Here is an 18,511-nt window from a genome sequence, read left to right on the forward strand (position 1 = left end):
AGCTGTTTCAGTGCTATGACGAGCTCTAAAGTCAGACTGAAACTCTTCAAAAAGTTCAGTATGGTAGAAGTGACCGCACACTTGTTTGACAACTACTTTCCCAAGAATTTTAGATAAGAAAGGAAGATTGGATATAGGTCTACAATTGACCAAGTCATCTGGGTCAAGAGACGGTTTCTTAAGCAAAGGTTTAATTCCAGCAACCTTAAAAGCCTTTGGTACATATCCCTGTAACAGAGATAGATTAATCACATCAGAATGTAAGGTTTCTAAAAAAAATATGCAAATAATTTTCTTTATTAATTAGTTGGCATTAGGTAGATTAGGTCAGCATGATTCAGCATTAGTAATAGCTAGCGTTTACATAAAGTAGCATTAGCACAAGGTAGCATTACTGTTATATCGTCATAGCATTAGGATGTGTACGCACAATGAGCATTGGCATTGAATTGTCATATCATTAAGCATCATTGGCATAAATTGGCAATAGTAGCCTATTTGGTAGTATTAACATAAAGTAGTGTTAGCATAATGTTGGTATTAGGCAGGATTGTGTTGGCATGAAGGAGCTAAACATGATGTAGCAGAGAATTAGCATTAGGTAGCATTAGCTACCTAATGCTAATTCTCTGAGTCATATACTTCTGTTTGATCATGCTTCATGAATTTACTCATTCCTAAACGAATCCAGCGCTTCAACTTGCTGCCAACAACCTTCTTTGGATTGATTTAGCAGGTTCAGACTTCTGTCTGTGAGGGTAGCCATCTATTAACAATAACTCAAACTAACTAAACCATTCCCACCAACTGGACCAGAGCTCGTAAGGGTTGGGGTTAAGATAAAAGGGGCAATAGAGGGGCCCAATGCCCCTTTGAAAAACAAAAGAATCTAAACTATAAATCTAATTGAATTTGTTTTGGTCAAATGTTTTCACAATCCTTTTGTAAACAGGTGAAGTGGGAATCCGGGACAGTGTGTCAGACCGATGGTATAACCTCAGCTGGATTTGGGTACCAGAGGTTCTGAGTTCAAGCCCCACTCCCCTGGACTGCCTCTCTGGGTCCCTGAGCAACACCCTTAACCCCACACTGCTCCCCAAGGGGATGGGTTAAATGCAGAGGGTTAATTTCGTTGCTTTGTACTTGTTACATAGGAATGACAATAAAGTTGGATTTTTTTCATTCTCACCATGTTGCTAAACAGGTTTACTCCTCTAAGACAGGCCTGCCAGTAAAAGGCTCTTGTGCAGGGGTGGGCAATTCCAGTTCCTGAGGGCCAGTATCCTGCAACTTTTAGATCCATCCTTGGTCCAACACACCTGAATCAAATGGCTGATTTATCTCCCCAGTATGCAGTGTGTTCCTCCAGAGTCCTCTCAGTCATCTAATTGATTCAGGTGTGTGTAACCAAAGGCACTTCTAAAAGTTGCAGGACATGGGCCCCTTTAGGAACTGGAATTGCTCTAGTGCCAGTCCTTTTTTGACCTGGTCAGCTGGTCTCTCAATGCAATTGATCAAATTTATTCAACTGGAAGACACGGAAAAGTGGACCCATCCTGTCTTGCTGCGACATACTTCGTGGGATACACGATATCTAATCTCCCCTGGATGTTATGGCGAAAGGGCACAGAAGTCTGCTGCCCCCTCCCCTACCTGCAAACATCTGTGGATGCACTCAGTGACTGTTGATAAACTTCCATCTTATCAAGGTCATTGCCTGCGGTCAGCGTTCATGGACAAATTGAATGCACTCATCATACACACACAACTAATGTCTCAATGTCAGTCAACTGAATCCATGTGACTCCGCCTCCGATCTTAGCCTCTGCTGAAATGTCTGTTTTGTGTTTACATGTGGTTTTCTTGTGCAAGGTTTTTTGATATCTCAAACTGTATCCTGTCAAGGATAAAGTGTGAAATATGTTTCTTTCCCCTCTCTTCCCCAATGTAGCTCCTATCTTTCCACATAGACAATGGCAGCACTAGGTAACCGCCTGGACATAGGCAGCCAGGTAACTGGTGGGAACTCAGCAGCTTGGCCTCAGTTAATCCATTGCCCACTCCCCCCCCGCCCTCAGACCCCCAACCCTAATGTATGTGATGTATTGTGACGAACGGTTGTACTGAAACTGTATTTCCCATTGGGATTGTCAAAGCATGTCTGATTCTAATTCTACTGTGCGTCTATTGTGGGCATACTGCGGTGACGCAGTGGTTAACCCCCGACCAAGGTACTGACCGGTGGTTCTCCTCTCATTCCCCCTTTCCTGTCAGCCTATTGACGAGCCACTAGTGCTGTAAAAACCTCAAAGAATCTAAAAAATTTTCTAATTTGATCATGTGTTTATTCTCCTCTACAGCCACACCGGCCCTTTGACAGGGGTTCTCATCTCTTCACCAACCCCCCAGCCACCTGCCAGGCCATGTCGGCCAAGACCCCCTCCTCCAATGCTGAGGCCCTCCCAGCTACCTACCCGTCCTCCTCTACCCCCTCCAACCCCTGCATCACTTCTTCCTTCTCCTGCACCTACTCCCCCATTTCTTCCTCCTCCTCTTTCTCCTATTGTCCTCTCCCAATCTACACCACAACCATCTGATCTTATTCCCTCCTTTTCACCTCCATCTTTATCTCCATCGTCTCCCACTCCATCTTCACCCCTTCTCCCACTGGCTCCCGTCATCCCACCATCCTCCCCGGCTGCTCCACCGCTCAGCTCCATAGATAAGCTTGTTGGAAGCGTTTCAGTGTGGCGGCCCAGCGGATTGAGCCAAGACAAGATCTTATGTTTACTAGAGAAGCAGCCAGCAGGAGTAAGACTGCCACTAGATTGACTCCGTATCTACATCATGAATTAACATTCCAAACCAGTTATTTTGGACATCCATCTGGATCATGACATTCTGCTGTTTTCGCAGACATTCTTGGCTCACAGCGCAGATGAAAAGGTAACCAAGATTTCCTTCCGACTGCCAGATGAACTTGGAGCACCGATTGTACGCAGCGTGGCAGTCAATCAGCACCAAACCTGTATGTGTCCCGTTATAACAGTTCACGAAAGACACTGTAATGCCTGATCTAAACTAACTTCTACGTCAACTTGTTCACAGTTGTCCACCTGGAGGGATCCTCGCTGGTGTTTGATGACATTTTCAAACTGATCTCCTTCTATTGTGTCAGCAGGTAACACTGGACTGGCTCTAAACTCTGCCGGGTGCTCAAGGTTTCATGGGAGTTTGTCCAAAAAATCCACATGTGTATTATGGACCCAGAGAAGGGGTTCAGCAACATCCTTTGTGGTGCCCTGTGGAGGTGCCCCAGGAATATAGAACTGGGGGCCCTTTACCAGGGGCCACATAATTTCTGTAACACCAGACCAGTATTTTATTCCGCAGTTCAGCCTTAAGTCTGACCTGTTCCCAGTGCATATTGGTCTTCAGCAGGGCTGCTCTCTCTCAGCACTCCTTTTAGAAATCTTTATGAACAGGATTTCTAGGTCCAGCCAAGGGCTGATGATGTTGTTCTGCTTGTTCCCTTCTTTGGACATCTATAGCATACATTGGGGGCAAACAAGTTAAATATTCAGCCTGGTTTTATGTTGAACAATGAAAGGGAGAATCAGATCCTCCAAGTCCAGGGTGAGGGTCTGGACCAGAAGACGGTGGCTTGGCCACTTCAGTTTTAAGAGAATTCCTGCCTAAAGTTGAGGGGTTCAAGTATCCTGATGTCCTGTTCATCAGTGAGGGGGATTGATAGACGAATCGGTGCTGCCACTATAATCCAGACGCTGCTCCGTNCCTGTCTTTTCTTTTGGTTTAACTGCATAAAGATTGGTGCTAAGAGGACTGAACAGCAGTCAGAAATGAAGCAAGCTCCGGGACTTGTCTGGGAGAGAAGTAGCCTCAGCTTCTGCTGGAGGTGAAGTTAAACCAGTGAGAAATAATTGTGCTTACATTCAAACATAGACTGGGCTCAGGTCCTTGAGAGAGGCTCCATGCTAATTTGGAAAACACTGGAAGGACACGTTAGGGAGGACCAGACCCCAGCTCTGAATCTGAGCGGTGTTTCATTAATGGACTTCCGTCCAAGTCCTGGATTATCCATAAGGTACATCTTGTTCAAGCATAAAGATGTCCATCACTGGGCCCAAGTAGGTCAGAGGTTGATGAATGACTTTGTAGTTGTATCTTCTGATCTTTAGCCACATGTCTTAGACACTCAGATGGACAATATTGCAGTGGCAACACCACATCCCAGTGGTGGACACCCGCAGTAAGGGAGGCTGTAAAGCTGAAGAAGGAGTCCCACCAGGGCCGGCTTGTGGGACTCTTTCAGAAGCAAGTAGGTATCCCAAGGCTAAGCATGCCGCTGCCCGGGTGGTCAAGGATGCAAATACTAAACTAGACTAGACCAAATAATAGGCCATGGAGAAAGTTTATCATTTCACTGAAAGCAATTCTAGATAACATCTGCCCCGAGCACCTCAGGTCTCTGGATGCTGTCAGGCTATCATGGTTTACATGCATCTTAAACATTGGATGGAGGTTGGGGACAGTGCCCCAGGACTGGCAGACTGGGGTGGTGGTTCTCTTCTTTAATAAAGGAGACAGGAGGGTTTGCTCCAACTACTGGATGATCACACTTCTCAGGATGATGTCAGGGTGCTGGAGAGGAGAGTTAGGCTGACTGTGCAACCTCTGCTCCAGGAGTAGCAGCGTGATTTTCATCTGGGCTCTGGAACACTGGACTGGCTCTAAACTCTGCCGGGTGCTCAAGGTTTCATGGGAGTTTGTCCAACAAATCCACATGTGTATTATGGACCCAGAGAAGGGGTTCAGCAACATCCTTTGTGGTGCCCTGTGGAGGTGCCCCAGGAATATAGAACTGGGGGCCCTTTACCAGGGGCCACATAATTTCTGTAACACCAGACCAGTATTTTATTCCGCAGTTCAGCCTTAAGTCTGACCTGTTCCCAGTGCATATTGGTCTTCAGCAGGGCTGCTCTCTCTCAGCACTCCTTTTAGAAATCTTTATGAACAGGATTTCTAGGTCCAGCCAAGGGCTGATGATGTTGTTCTGCTTGTTCCCTTCTTTGGACATCTATAGCATACATTGGGGGCAAACAAGTTAAATATTCAGCCTGGTTTTATGTTGAACAATGAAAGGGAGAATCAGATCCTCCAAGTCCAGGGTGAGGGTCTGGACCAGAAGACGGTGGCTTGGCCACTTCAGTTTTAAGAGAATTCCTGCCTAAAGTTGAGGGGTTCAAGTATCCTGATGTCCTGTTCATCAGTGAGGGGGATTGATAGACGAATCGGTGCTGCCACTATAATCCAGACGCTGCTCCGTCTGCTGTGGTTCAGAGAGCTGAGAGAAAAGGTAAAGTTCTGATTCAGCTGTATCTCTACGTTCCGTCCCTCACCTACGGTCATTAACTGGATCAGGATCCAAAGAACCAGATCCTGGATCCAAGCTTCCTCTGCAGGGAGACTAGGCTCTCCCCGCAGAGAGAGGGTGAGGAGCTGGGTCATCAGGGAGAGGCTCAGAGTAGAGCTGCTTCTCCTTAAAAGGAGTCAGCTGAGGAGGATCAGGCATCTTTATCAGATGCCTACTGGACGCCAATGTTGTAGTAAAAACCACACCAACCCAGACCGAAGAGTATCGAGTTCAAGACAAGGCAAAGACATTTAGAGTTTGAGACTAAGACAACACGGACATGTAAGGTCTTGGCCTCGGTTACCAATACTGGACACCTCCCTCTGAGGTGTTCCAGGCACATCCCAGTGGGACGAGGTCCAGGGGACAACCCAGGACACCATAGAGGGACTATGTCTCCCTGCTGGCATAGACTGTCCGAGGAGAGGGAAGTCTGGGAGCCCCTGCTGAGACAGCTGCCTCCGCTATGTGTTTCAGGAAAAAGCAGAAGACAATGTGTACGAAAGCTTAAAGATAGTCAGTGATCAAAGGCAGACCAAGCAGATTTTCTTTATATAATTGTTCTGCATTTATATCATGTTTATCATGAGTTAAATTGACTGTTGGAATATTTCATTTTTAGTTTTATTTATTTAATCCTTTAGCTAAAGGCCACATTTTTCTGCTAATTTGCTAGCTTTTGTATTCAAAGTTGTATAAAATCTGTAATTTCCTGTAAAAATGTAACCTTAGCTTTTAATCTGACCGGATAATCTGTTTAAAGTGACCTAAGGTGAACTGAAGCTCTAGAAATAGGTGAACCCTCAGTTCTGATTTTTATCCTCCAATCAGAGACATTCTTGCCATGCCGTTGAAGTTACCCCCATCTGTTACCATGACAACCAGTGAAGAGGACCTACAAGTCGTCTCTGCTCTGGGCGCAGGTAGATAAAGCGTCTATTATAGTAACGTTCCTCTGAGGCTGTAAATCTTTACTGAACCTCTGTGCTACAGATTTCTGGACGGCTGACCAGCAGAACCAGAACCAGAATCCTGAGCCCAACATCTACCTGTATGTGAACCCAGTCCCAGTGAAGGAGCAGCCTGGTCCTGAAAGAAAACTTCTGTCTGCTTCCAAGCAAGAGTCCGTCTTCAGTGAAGACATCATGTCCCCCATGCAGAATGGGGAAAGCTCAAAAAAAGCACAGATCAAGGTCCCCAAACGGCCCCCTCCCCGGCCTCCCAGCCTGGGTTCTGGTTCTGGGACCGGCCTCCTGTTCTCCTCTCCCTCCTCAGCTCAGACTGCTGCTTCTACTTATCCAGAGTCTGAGAGGAAAGAAGGAGGAAGGAGAGCAGTAAGCCTGAAAGAGGAGAGGAAGGCAACATCCCCTCCTCTGCGGCGGCCTTCTGTCCCCCAGCAGGCCAAAGGGGCTCCTCCTCCACCACCTCCTCCTCCTCTGCAGCGTGCCTCGCTACGCAAAGAAGACGGACAAGATGCTGCAAAAGCCCCTGAGAGAGAAGGAGAGAAGAGGAAAGAGATGACAGGAGGAGTAGCAGGTCTGCTGGGTGAGGAGGCTGAACAGGAGGCCAGTCGCCATGAAGACCAGAGGATGAGGAGCAAAGAGAAGGAGGAGGAAGAGGAGGGGAAAATGCTGAAGGAGGACAAACCATCCCAAAAAAGACCCTCCCGTCCCGTCCCGCCTCCCAGGACTAAACCATCCGTCACAATCCCACCTGGAGGACCAACCAATCAGAGTGGACCACCGAAAATCCCCCCTCCCTCCCCGGCTCGGCGTCCAGATGTGTCCCTCTATTCACCACAAGGGGGCGCCGCTCTGGGGGCCGACCTTGATTCCTGTTCCACCAGCAGCACTGAGGAAGAGGTAGAACCAAACCTGGAGCAAGAACCGAACCACAGGTAGGATGGGAGGTGCCTAAACCTGTTAGACCCCGCCCCTTTAGCTGCCAGACGCCATGTGCCATCAGCATGGCTGCTGGCGTTCTAACCCGCTTCTGCAGACAGCAGCGCTATGCTAACTGAACGCGGAATCTCCTTGCTTCTTCTTCCCTGGTATCCTATCTCTCTGAAGGGATTAGAATATCCTGCAGCTCGATCACATGAGGTATGCAAAGTAGGCAATGATGTTATCTATCTCCTTGTAGGACAGCCAATAGTGACTTTTCTTGCTGAGGAGGTGGCAGCGCTGCGGTTTATACTGAGCAGCAGGTGCATCGAAGGGTTTAATGTCACCTTACTGATCCAGATCTCACTCTGCCAGAGACCAGAACCTTCTCATCTTGCTTAAAGCTCCTGTCACACCTTTACGATTTAGACCAGCGTATGTCTGATGTACGAAACATCTGGCAAGAACGCTGGCATACATTGGATAGGTTATGGCTACGGTTTGTATAAGTCTGCCATCCACTGGCCATCAGTTCCAGGTCAGTTATCTGATGGTTGACATACATCCAGTTCCTCATCAGTCGTGGCGTCTAGCTTATCCTAAACCTCTGAGTAACTTGTGCATAACTTCTGCGTAACTTATCCAGAACTTCTCTCCAACGCATATCAAGATATCTGACGTGTTCTAGATGAGCGCTGAACGTGTTTCTAACTTCCAGCTGCTGTATAATGGCGTATTGGCGGCGTGTTGGCATAAAGGGGGTTCACAGGAGGAAACCGTCAGTTCTCCTCCAGACTTCATCCCCATCAAAGGGTGAGCCAGAAGGTGAGAGTGATGGATCCTCCCTGTGTTCACGCCCACCACCAACAAACTTCCTAGCAGACATGACGTTCAATCTACTGCCAACAGAAACCTGCTTTCGTTATTTCTTTATTCTTTTTTTTTTGGCGGTTGGTAAACAGCAGCATGGTTAATACCGCGATCAAATAAATTTTTTTCTGCAGGCCAAGCGCCTCCAGGCTCATCGCTGCCCCCCTCAGGTCACTACGCTGCCGTGTGTTATATGCAGAAGTTAGGCTGTGGTTGGACAGAAGTTCTGGACTCATTATGAATACTCCGTTTACGCCCAGAATAGAAAAAATCCATAGAAAGTTGAGCATATGCCAGCGTTTTAGGAGATTCTGGGACATCGGCAGACGCTGGAGAAATCGTCCAGGTGAGACAGGGGCCTCATTAGGCTGTTAAACACCGATCAGAAACATCATCTAAGCTGCAGACATTCTTCACTGAGTGATAAACTGAGTGATGGTTGGAAATCAGAGCAGTCTCATACGGGTCCAACCTGAGATCTTATGAACATCACACCTGCAGCCATGATGGTCCTGGCTGCTGCTGTTGCCCATAACTACCAAGATGTGATAAAACGATTCAGTTGGAGGCGTGTGGGAACTATGTATAAATGTGCTATATGTGACCTTAGTCATGGTAGTTTTATTGTTTAGCAGCTTATAGAAGTGCTTCCTGCTGCATTGATCCATACTGAAAGACGCCTTTCCCCACATATTATTCTACTGCTGTTATTTCTGACAGTCCAAATACGATCACAGACTCTCCACGGTCTGCAGCTCAAGCAGAACCTCATTTGTGGTGCAGAAGTTTTTGTGTGGGTTTGCACCTGCCTGCTGGAAATAGACACATGAACAGAGCATGGTCTCGGTATTAGGTTTCACAAATCGCTTTGCTTTCGGTTGCTGTTTGTTTGCATTTCTTCCACCCATGATTCTATACAGTCTGCTGATTTGAAGGGGATCTGCTTATTCAAGAACCCACAATAATGACTGCAGCTGCCGTTCTGCTTAATCTGTGCAGTTCAACCTGCACCTGAGCTGAGGATCAGCTTTGCACACGCTGACAGGTCTGCACGTTTCAACACATGCAGGCCTTGAATGCTCGTTTATTGCCGTAAAAGTTGGCAGAGGGAGCAAAGATCGGCTCACATCCTGGATCCTTTCGAATTCTCACTGTTCTGATTCAACATAGTCAGTCTGAACGTAGACAGTCTGAACGTAGACTTCTATCATTATATGGGTCAGCCACCACAGTGGGACTCTAACTGGGACGCTGCTGTCTGGTAGCGGCAGCCTATGGCGACAGCGGGCCGCTGGGACAGCAAATCCCATCATGCTTTGCGAGGAGAGCTTGTAGAAACGTCACAGCGTTCATGAATGAGGAGGAAACCTAAAGTTCTGCTGTTTTCTATCAGGACTCCAGCAGACAGCCACAGCTGTAAGACCGCCGTAAGAAGAACCCCCACCGTGATGTTGGACCGGGCACGCCACCGCCTCTCCACGGTCCTCACCGGAATCATCTTCCATGATGGCCGCCTCACCAAGCGCATCGTGGAGCTGGCCAGGGACCCGCTGAGCTACTTTGGGAACCTGGTGAGTACAGTGAGAGGATGGGGCTGCTTCCTCATGAGACCAGCAGACCTGCAACATCCCTGTTTTGTGTCCAGGTGAAGGACCACAGAGCTTTCACCTTGGAGACCATGTCCAAACACTCCACCTCCACGGAGCTGCTGCAGGAGATCCGTCTGATGATGACCCAGCTGAAGAGCTACCTGCTTCAGAGCACGGAGCTGCAGGCCCTGCTGGAGCCTCAGCATCAGTACACGCAGGACAAGCTGGGTAACGTAGAGCTGCACCACCTGCTGGGGGGTGGGGGGTGGGTTTGCGGGTGGCTGAATGCTTAACTACGCCAAAGGCCTCCGAGGTGAGAAGTGAATGAAGGAGACATCCTCAAGAGTCCGTCTGCAGTGGAAGTTCAGGACCAGATGGACACCAGAGATCATCCCACAGACAGAAACAAGGACTTCACTGAGTGGAGAAGATGCTGATGCTGATCTCAGAGTAGGGTGATCCATCTGGATGATGTTCTGCTGAAGAAAAGGACAGGATCCCAGTATGGAAGCTTTACTGGGTCTACTGGGTGCAGAAGTCTAACAGCAGCTGGAAGGAAGGATCTGAGGTTCTGCTCCTTTGTGGCCCTAACCGCCTTTACTGAAGAAGCTCTGCAGCTTCATCATCTGTGTCCTCAGGAGGTGGAATCTGCCTGTGGATCAGTTCCCTGGATGTTCCCCGCTGTCAGTGAGGTCATCACCAGCAGCGAGTATCCATGCCGACGTCCCGGTGGATCCAATGAAGACCTCACCAAAGGGGGAACCGGTGCCACACAGGAGGTCCTAACAGCTGCGCTATCTTCTCCAGCTTCAGGCTGAGGATGGAGATGTGTCCCATGATGCCACACAGCTGATCTGATGTCATCTGATGTCATCCACGCCTTCAGCCTGGGTCTTATTTTAAAATGCAGATAAAATCGGACATCTTAATTGGAAGCACTTTATTAAACGTTGTAAATAAAGATGTTGGGATCTGTCAGCAGCTGAAACAGGAACAGATGAATGAAGCTAAATAAACGGTGTCTGTTTCTGCAGAGAGCATCGTGGAAGCCGCTCTGTGTAAGAGCGTTCTGAAGCCGCTGAAAGAACCCGTCTACAAGAGCCTAGAGAAGCTGCACTCAGATGCTGGAACCATGAAACGGCTGGAACAGAACCAGGTGGGTCCAAAACCCCACAGACAGAACCAGCAGGACCTGCTCACTGCTTCATCATCACAGAAAAAAAACAGATTCAGAGTCCGATTCAGAATCCGATTTAGTCTGATTCAGAGCCTGATTCAGTCAGATTCAGAGTCCGATTCAGAGTCCGATTCAGAGTCCAATTCAGTCAGATTTAGAGTCAGATTCAGAGTCCGATTCAGGGTCTAATTCAGAGTCCGATTCAGACCGATTCAGAGTCCGATTCAGAGTCTGATTCAGAGTCCGATTCAGAGTCCGATTCAGAGTCCGATTCAGAGTCCGATTCAGAGTCCAATGTAGAGTCCAAAATAAAAGTCAGATTCAGTCAATGAGTCGATGCAATCAGCTGGTTATTCTTAGATAGAAAACTTTGAATCAATCTGACAGGATGATCTGGTGAACTGGAAAGTGACCTGAAATTACATGATGTGAATTGGAGCTATAGAAATAAACTGAATAGAATTGAAGTGAACTGAATTGTATTGAATTGAACTGAACTGCAGGCGGAGGTCCTGGGCAGCACCACCACAGCTTTAGGGATAACCACCTCCATCCCTGAGGCTCCTGCCATGGAGAAAATCAGCATGAAGCTGAACAAACTCCATCAGGAATATTCTCCACAGAGGAAGATTGAGCTGCTGCTGAAGACCTGTAAGATCATCTATGACTCCATGTCCATCAGCTGTCCAGGTCCGTGCCACTTTCTCTCTGAAGCGCTGCTAGAAACCAGTCCAGCCTCAGGCCTCGCAGCCCAACGTTCTGCATGTTCTCGACACTAATCTCTAATTTATTCACTGGATTGCCGACAGCCCAAAAAAAAAAGTGAAGCCACCGACCGCCATATTGGTACTCCCACGGGAACGCGCCATAAAAATGCCTACTTGTGTAGTTCCTCCCAGATTTAAGTTAAAAACAATCCACTGGACTTTGTTTCCAAGTTTGTTCTCCATCCAGGAAGCTTTTTCAATTCAAAATGTCAGAAGTTTAGGCTGACTGAGCCCAGCCTCCCTGTGTAGCATTTGGCTGCAGAAACCAGCAGTTTTCTGGCTACAGAAAGAAGTTCCTCAGGTAATTTCTCAGTCAGTGGATGAACTAAGCAATAAATCCATCTATAGCCGATGGATCCTATAGTTTAGTCTGCAGACTAACATTAGTCTGGCTATCTCAGACTGACGGGAAGACATTGACTGAGTTAGCCATTGACATTGGGTCTAACGTTTAGCACTTTTGGATCATCTGCTCCATTAACACATTGATTTTATTGTGATGGATTTTGTATAATATGTTATATTACATGATTTATAGACTTCATTGGTTTCATAATGACTATTCAATGTGATGGGTCTATTTTTTTATTATTTTAAGTTAAAGTTAATCTACTGATGCTATGAAACAGCCAGTCTGCGTCAAAGTGATGAATTTATCTTTATTTCAAAAGTCCCCCTGAAAATTAGAACATCATTGTTGTCTGATGCTTTAGCGCAGATTGTTTACATTGCGACCGGTCTAACTAGGGAGTATCAATATGGCGGCCGGTGGCTTCCCTCCACCCCATACTACCAACAGGCAATCAGCAATCCAGTGAATAAATAGAGATTGTTCTCATGGGTCTTCAGCGGGTCTGTTGACCTGCCTGAGAAGAAACCTGCAGGATGTGGGCCATGGAGGGCCGCCGCTGGACAGCTCTGATCTAACGGGTGGTCTCTGAACAGGGCGGGCTCACGGCGCCGATGACTTCCTTCCTGTAATGATGTACGTCCTGGCCAGATCCAACCTGGCCGCCTTGCAGCTGGACGTGGAGTACATGATGGAGTTGATGGACCCCGCCTTAACACTGGGAGAGGGTGAGAACGTGCCTGTAGGGGTCCCCCCCATTAAAGGAGGGTTAATATTATGCGATGTTGAGGCTTTGTCCCTGAACGCACCTCTCCCCTCTCTGGGTTCAGGTTCCTACTATCTGACCACCACCTATGGGGCGCTGGAGCACATCAAGACGTTTGACCAGCAGAGGTCAGCGACGCGGCAGCTGAGCAGAGAGGTTCAGGACTCCATCCACCGCTGGGAGAGACGGCGGACGCTCAACCAGGAGCGAGTGGGCCAGGGTTCCGTTCGGGTACAAACACACAGAACCAGATCTTCACGGACTCAGAGTTCTGCTACTCAGAACCTAATGGATCCACGGTTTGTTGCTTCTGCAGGACTTCCTCACCGTGTACTGTCCTGAGATTGGTGCTGACCCCAAAACTCTGGGTATCATCCCCTCCATGACCATCAAGGAGCTGACCGAGCAGTGCGCCGCACGCTTTGAACAAGGTACCGGCTCTGACATCACTTCCTGTTTCTGGGAGGGTTTCTATGCAGAACAAGCTGAGCTGGAATCTAATGGTGCAACCCCGTGGTGGGCTGTTTGATGGGTGTTCCTCTGGAAAGGAACTGGAGGTTCTATGGGGGAGGTTCTGTGTTAAAGTTCTACAGTGTGGGGTCACTGAGCGGCTGTGGTTCTGATCCAAATGTGTCTCTGTTGTTCAGACTCCTACACGCTGAGCGTCTACATGGACGGGGTTCTGCAGCCGGTGGTTCCGTCGGACCTGGCTCTGAGTGTAAAGAACAGCTGCCAGCCAGGAGCCTACTGCTTCCTCTTCCATCCCATCGACCGACCCGCCATGCCACAGGTCCCCGTGTGTCCAACAGAACCGCCTCTTCCTCTACTGACGGAACAGACGGCCAGCGGGCCAACCGAGCCAGAAGAGGAGGAGACTCTGATCAACCTTTAACCCATCCAGAATCAGAACCAGGGTACTGCCTGGTAGCTGCATCAAGATGGTGTTGATGCAGTTTAACTTCTGGATGCAGTTGAAACTGAAGATACTCTAGAGGAGATGTTCAGAACCAAAGAGACCCAGGTTTCTGGTCAGAGGGTCTGGAACCCTGGCAGACGGGTCAGAACTCTTCCTAATAATCTTTATTTTGTAATCATCTATATTTGACTTTGTGAGATTCAGGCTGGCTGGTTCTGAAAGCTGGAAGGTTCTGTTTACTTCATTCAGTGTTTCTCTGTTGAAGGTAGCAGCTGTTGGGTCAGAACCAGACATCAGACCAATAACTGAAGTTTCTGTTACACAGATTTGGTCCGAGTGTTTCAGAGACAAGGATCCGGGTCTCGTTTTTTCTTGGGTCCCAGCAGGTTCTGGAGATTCTGTTTCTGGATCTCCCTGACTGCTAGATGACGCAGCAGACCCCTGCTGGTCAGGCAGACCAGCAGGGGGTGCTGTGGACGATTTGTAATCCTTTAGAAAACACAGAGGCAGCAGCGCTGAAATGCTGCAAGGTAACAATGACACTTTGGACCATTCCGTGTTCTGATTCTGTTGGGATCCTGGCTTTGATGTAGGATCCCTACAGAACCAGTAGGGATCCATCCAAAGGTCACAGGAACCTTGGATGGATGACAGGAAGTGAAACATTTAACTGACAGTTTTCAGGTTTTCTATGATTCTCACTGATGAGATTCTGTAGAAACTGGACCTTGAGGTTCTGTTTGACCTGAAAGATCTACAGGAACCATTGCAAACACATGAAAGTGGGACCACTGGAAGGTTTAGACTGGTTCAAAATGACTTCCAGTTTCCCTCTGGGGGGTTCATCCTCCTAGGATCACACACACACCTTCTAGGATGAGGAGGAACCAGGAGGAACCAGGAGGATCAGTCCCTGCTGGGTTCTGGTCAGATGAGGCTCTTCCTCTCAGGCAGCCATGTTGGATGTAAACGACCCGTTTTTTAATAAATATTCAGACGTGTTTTATTTTCCTCTTTTTATAATCAATTATATTAAAATAAGGAATAAATGATCTAAACATTCAATAATCACAATGATTTGATAATTGCTCCTCATTAGTGTCCCTGCTGGGCTTCCGTAGGTTTGTTAAAGACCAACAGAACTAAAAGCAGGGAAATGTTCCGATCACCGGAACCGGACCGGACCGGTCTGCCGTCCTGGGTAGAACCTGGGTATTTCCCCCTGGGTTTTGTCTGGCAGGTTGTAATCCTGACCCTCATCCCCTCAGAGATCCACGGGTCCACTCTGCCACCATCTGAGCCACGTCCCGACCTGCGTCCAGAACAAAGGCGTGCCGGATTCCTTTCTCACACAGCCGGAAGTCTCCATGTGGGAAATCCCTCCTGATGTCCTGGAAGTAGGTGACGGGGCACCAGTGGTCCGACACTCCGTAGTAAAACAGGAGCTGAGGAACAGGAAGTGTTTGAGTCTCCAGAACGGAACCCGTCCTCTGGGTCCAAAAAGGAGGACAGATGCTCTCTCACCTTGTCCAGGTTCTTCTGGATCGTCACGTTGTCTCTCTCCAGAACCATCCTCATTTCCTGACCTCCTAGGTACAAAGCGTTCACTGCAGCAGGAAACAGAAAGCAGAACATCACAGGAGGTTCTGGAAGATCAGAAGAACCCGACCATGAAGACGGGTCTGGTTCCACCAACAGAACCACAAAAATTCAGGCAAAACCACTAAACCTTCTACAGCAGAATCTGTTCCAGAACCGCAGGTTCCACCACCTGATCAACCGTGTCTCTATGGTTCCGTGTTTCTGTAGGATGCCGGTTCTGATCCGGTTCCTCACTGCAGCTGGATTCTGATTGGCTGATTTATTTCATAAAGTGATTGGATTCTTTGCTGTAAAAAATGAAATTAAAGCTATTTGAACTTCTAGGTGATCCTTTAATCTTCATAACCCTGACCTCTGACCCCATGATGAAGACGCTCTTCATCATCCTCGGCTGAATCACTAACAGGCCCCTAAGGCCTCTGTTTGCGGCTCCGCCCCATTAAGTGTCGTCCCAAACCCCTAGTGGGTAGAGCCACTGGATCGTCCCGCCCTTAGATCGCTGATTCCAAACCCCTAGTGGTCAGCGAGGGCATTGCAGAGGGTGCATGAAAATATTTCATTCATTAGGCAATAAAATAAAATAGAACTGGAATCTTTTCTGCTTTCTGAGGAGCCAATTAAATAAAACCAAATAGTTTTTCTATGTAGAGAACAGACTGGATGCAGAGAACAGTCTGTAGAGAACAGTCTGGATGCAGAGAACAGTCTGCGATCAGCTGCTTTTCTCTCTGAGCTATCAGAGCTCATCAAAACAGCTCAGGTTTCTGGATGAAAACAAAGTAAAACTGAGTCAGTCTGACAATAATGTGTTACCTGGACAGTCTCCTGAACCCAGCATCTCCACCGAAGGCTGGAGCACACACGGGTCCAGATCGGGGATGCTGCTGAACATCAGCCTGACGAGCCGCGCCATGACGCCATGCGGCAGCAGAGACAGCAGGAAGAGCGGCAGGTAGAGCAGGTAGCGCAGCTGACACATCAGGGGGGTCATGACCTTCCCCTGGGGGCTCTGGGCCATCCGCTCAATGGTGGGGAACAGCAGCACGGCCTTCAGAACCTGCAGCCAGGACAGAGCAGATGCCTTCAGGGCAGAACCTGGAAGGAACAGCTGTCTAGACCCGAGTCCAGGTCTGGGTCTGGGTCATGGAGGGTACCTTCAGCTCCGGGTCCCTCCTCATCATCTCCAGGATCATGTAGCAGCCGATGGAGTGTCCAACAAGAACCAAGGCAGTTCCTCTGGGAACGTGTTGGTGGAGGAAGGCCAGCTTGTGTTGGACCTGTCCATCCAGACCGAACACGTCGCGCTTCGCTGCCGCCGAGGCGTCTGAACCACAAGGAGAGACCACCTGGTTCTCAGGTCTGAGCTGGGAAGAAAGTCTGAAAGAAAAGCTTGTCCTACCTTCTACGATGTCCATGGAGTCCGGCGGAGCACAGTGGCCGGCGTGGCTCACGGCCCAAACGGGAAGTCCCAGCAGGCTGTGCAGCGTCTGCATGAAGCTCCGGTAGAACTCCACCATCCCGGGGTTACCTGAGGACAACAGAGACCCCTTCATGTCCTCCAGGTTTAGGTCCTCCAATGATCCCCGGAACCCCAGAGTAGGAAGGCAACCCCGGGTCTCTGAATGAAGACTCACCTGGGATGATGAGGAAGAGCACGTCTCGGCCTGAGAGGTGAGAGGAGCCGACCTTCAGAACCTCCGTGGCGGCTCCGCTGCAGTAGATAAATTCCCTCTGGACCTCCTTCTCCATCTGGGTGCTGCAGGGAAAACAGAACCTCCATTTATGTGGTCCTCAGAGGGGTCTGGGCGGAGCCAAGTGGCGTCCCTTCCGGCAGAACCTGCCGTCACAGCGTCAGGGGGAGGAGCTTCCTGCTCCACTGGATCAATCAATGAACTTCATTAGAAAATGCTTTGAGTTTATTTCAAAGGACACAAAGGAAACAACATCATGGTGGAGGACAACCCAGCAGACCCCCCCCAACACAGTCCCAGTCTATCGGGTCCCAGTCCCAGTCCCAGTCTGTCCCAGTCACAGTCAGTCCCAGTCTATCGGGTCCCAGTCTGTTCCAGTCTGTCGGGTCCCAGTCAGTCCCAGTCTGTCCCAGTTCCAGTCTGTCCCAGTCCGTTGGGTCCCAGTCTGTCCCAGTCCCAGTCTGTTGGGTCCCAGTCCCAGTCTGTCCCAGTCTGTTGGGTCCCAGTCTGTCCCAGTCAGTCCCAGTCAGTTCCACTCTGTCCCAGTCTGTCGGGTCCCAGTCTGTCCTGCTCTCTGAAACTAGAACCAGGACATCCAGATATTCAGACTAACTTCCTCTCTGTTCTCATTGATCAATTTTTTCTAAAATGGGAGTAAATTAAACTAAAAGAAAAAAAAAACACATTTTATGCTGTTTAGAATCTATTTTCAATCGCTTTAGATTTTTTGAAGCTAATAAAGGGAGAAAAATTCAAACTACAAATAAAATAATTCGAAACAATAGCTTAACCTTTGCTCTGTGGAGCGCTGACTCATTGTACCTGCGGTGACCTTTGAACTGTGACGTAATGTTTACCTGCAACTGATCGGCACTTCCTGCTAATTCTCGGTTATCAATTCATGGAGAGAAGCAGAAAAATCTGGTTCAGACTAAATCGGTTTGACCTTCAGCACAGCGGCAGAGGAGATCCGCCTTCAAAATAAACCCAGCGCTCTGATTGGCTCAGCTAAGGTCTGACGGACCAATCACAGCGACTGGCATTTTGTTGAAATGTGATTCAATTCAACACAACATTTTAGCAGATAACCAGTGAGCTGGCAGAACATGGATGGATTATAATCCAGCAAATTAAAAAGAGAGACCATCAAATAACTATATTTATAATTATAATACACTTACATCTGTACATCTAAATGGTCAAATAATCTGACAGCCGGTTGGATTAGAAAAAAAATCAAAGTTATTTTTCCAACAGAAAAAAAGTTTTAAAATTCCTAAATCTGAAAAAAATGTTCCTAAATGTTTTTACCATCATCCATCGATCATCCATCCATCCTTCCATCCACCATCTATCCATCTATCCACCATCCATCATCCATTCATCATCCAACCATCCATCATCCATCCATCATCCATCCATCCATCCATCCATCCATCCATCATCCATCCATCATCCATCCATCCA

General features: G+C 48.2%; 2 protein-coding genes across 4 annotated transcripts in view; one reads left to right on the forward strand and one right to left on the reverse strand.

Annotated features, from left to right (window-relative positions):
• LOC107098757 (ras and Rab interactor 3-like) overlaps positions 1 to 14,635 on the forward strand; it is a 22,663-nt gene extending 8,028 nt beyond the window's left edge. The window contains exons 3-15 of one of the 2 annotated variants that reach the window (XM_015396592.1): positions 2,361 to 2,811; positions 2,917 to 3,028; positions 3,109 to 3,181; positions 6,266 to 6,357; positions 6,428 to 7,331; positions 9,581 to 9,758; positions 9,833 to 10,004; positions 10,811 to 10,932; positions 11,457 to 11,643; positions 12,666 to 12,797; positions 12,900 to 13,066; positions 13,152 to 13,266; positions 13,483 to 14,635. In XM_015396592.1, coding sequence (XP_015252078.1) covers positions 2,361 to 2,811; positions 2,917 to 3,028; positions 3,109 to 3,181; positions 6,266 to 6,357; positions 6,428 to 7,331; positions 9,581 to 9,758; positions 9,833 to 10,004; positions 10,811 to 10,932; positions 11,457 to 11,643; positions 12,666 to 12,797; positions 12,900 to 13,066; positions 13,152 to 13,266; positions 13,483 to 13,727 — 2,950 coding nt within the window. In that variant the 3' untranslated portion in view covers positions 13,728 to 14,635. The remainder of the gene's footprint in view (positions 1 to 2,360; positions 2,812 to 2,916; positions 3,029 to 3,108; positions 3,182 to 6,265; positions 6,358 to 6,427; positions 7,332 to 9,580; positions 9,759 to 9,832; positions 10,005 to 10,810; positions 10,933 to 11,456; positions 11,644 to 12,665; positions 12,798 to 12,899; positions 13,067 to 13,151; positions 13,267 to 13,482) is intronic. The other variant, XM_015396591.1, reaches the window with a different exon arrangement.
• A 37-nt stretch (positions 14,636 to 14,672) lies between these two features.
• The window catches only part of ldah (lipid droplet associated hydrolase), a 7,693-nt gene continuing 3,854 nt past the window's right edge, over positions 14,673 to 18,511 (reverse strand). Inside the window, exons 2-7 of one of the 2 annotated variants that reach the window (XM_015396595.1) lie at positions 16,988 to 17,109; positions 16,753 to 16,881; positions 16,508 to 16,677; positions 16,167 to 16,410; positions 15,276 to 15,358; positions 14,673 to 15,196 (exon numbers count right to left, since the gene is read on the reverse strand). In XM_015396595.1, coding sequence (XP_015252081.1) covers positions 15,008 to 15,196; positions 15,276 to 15,358; positions 16,167 to 16,410; positions 16,508 to 16,677; positions 16,753 to 16,881; positions 16,988 to 17,102 — 930 coding nt within the window. In that variant the 5' untranslated portion in view covers positions 17,103 to 17,109 and the 3' untranslated portion in view covers positions 14,673 to 15,007. The remainder of the gene's footprint in view (positions 15,197 to 15,275; positions 15,359 to 16,166; positions 16,411 to 16,507; positions 16,678 to 16,752; positions 16,882 to 16,987; positions 17,110 to 18,511) is intronic. The other variant, XM_015396594.1, reaches the window with a different exon arrangement.

The sequence above is a fragment of the Cyprinodon variegatus genome, unplaced genomic scaffold (genome assembly GCF_000732505.1).
Source record: "Cyprinodon variegatus isolate N-32 unplaced genomic scaffold, C_variegatus-1.0 Scaffold807, whole genome shotgun sequence".
NCBI lineage: Eukaryota > Metazoa > Chordata > Actinopteri > Cyprinodontiformes > Cyprinodontidae > Cyprinodon > Cyprinodon variegatus.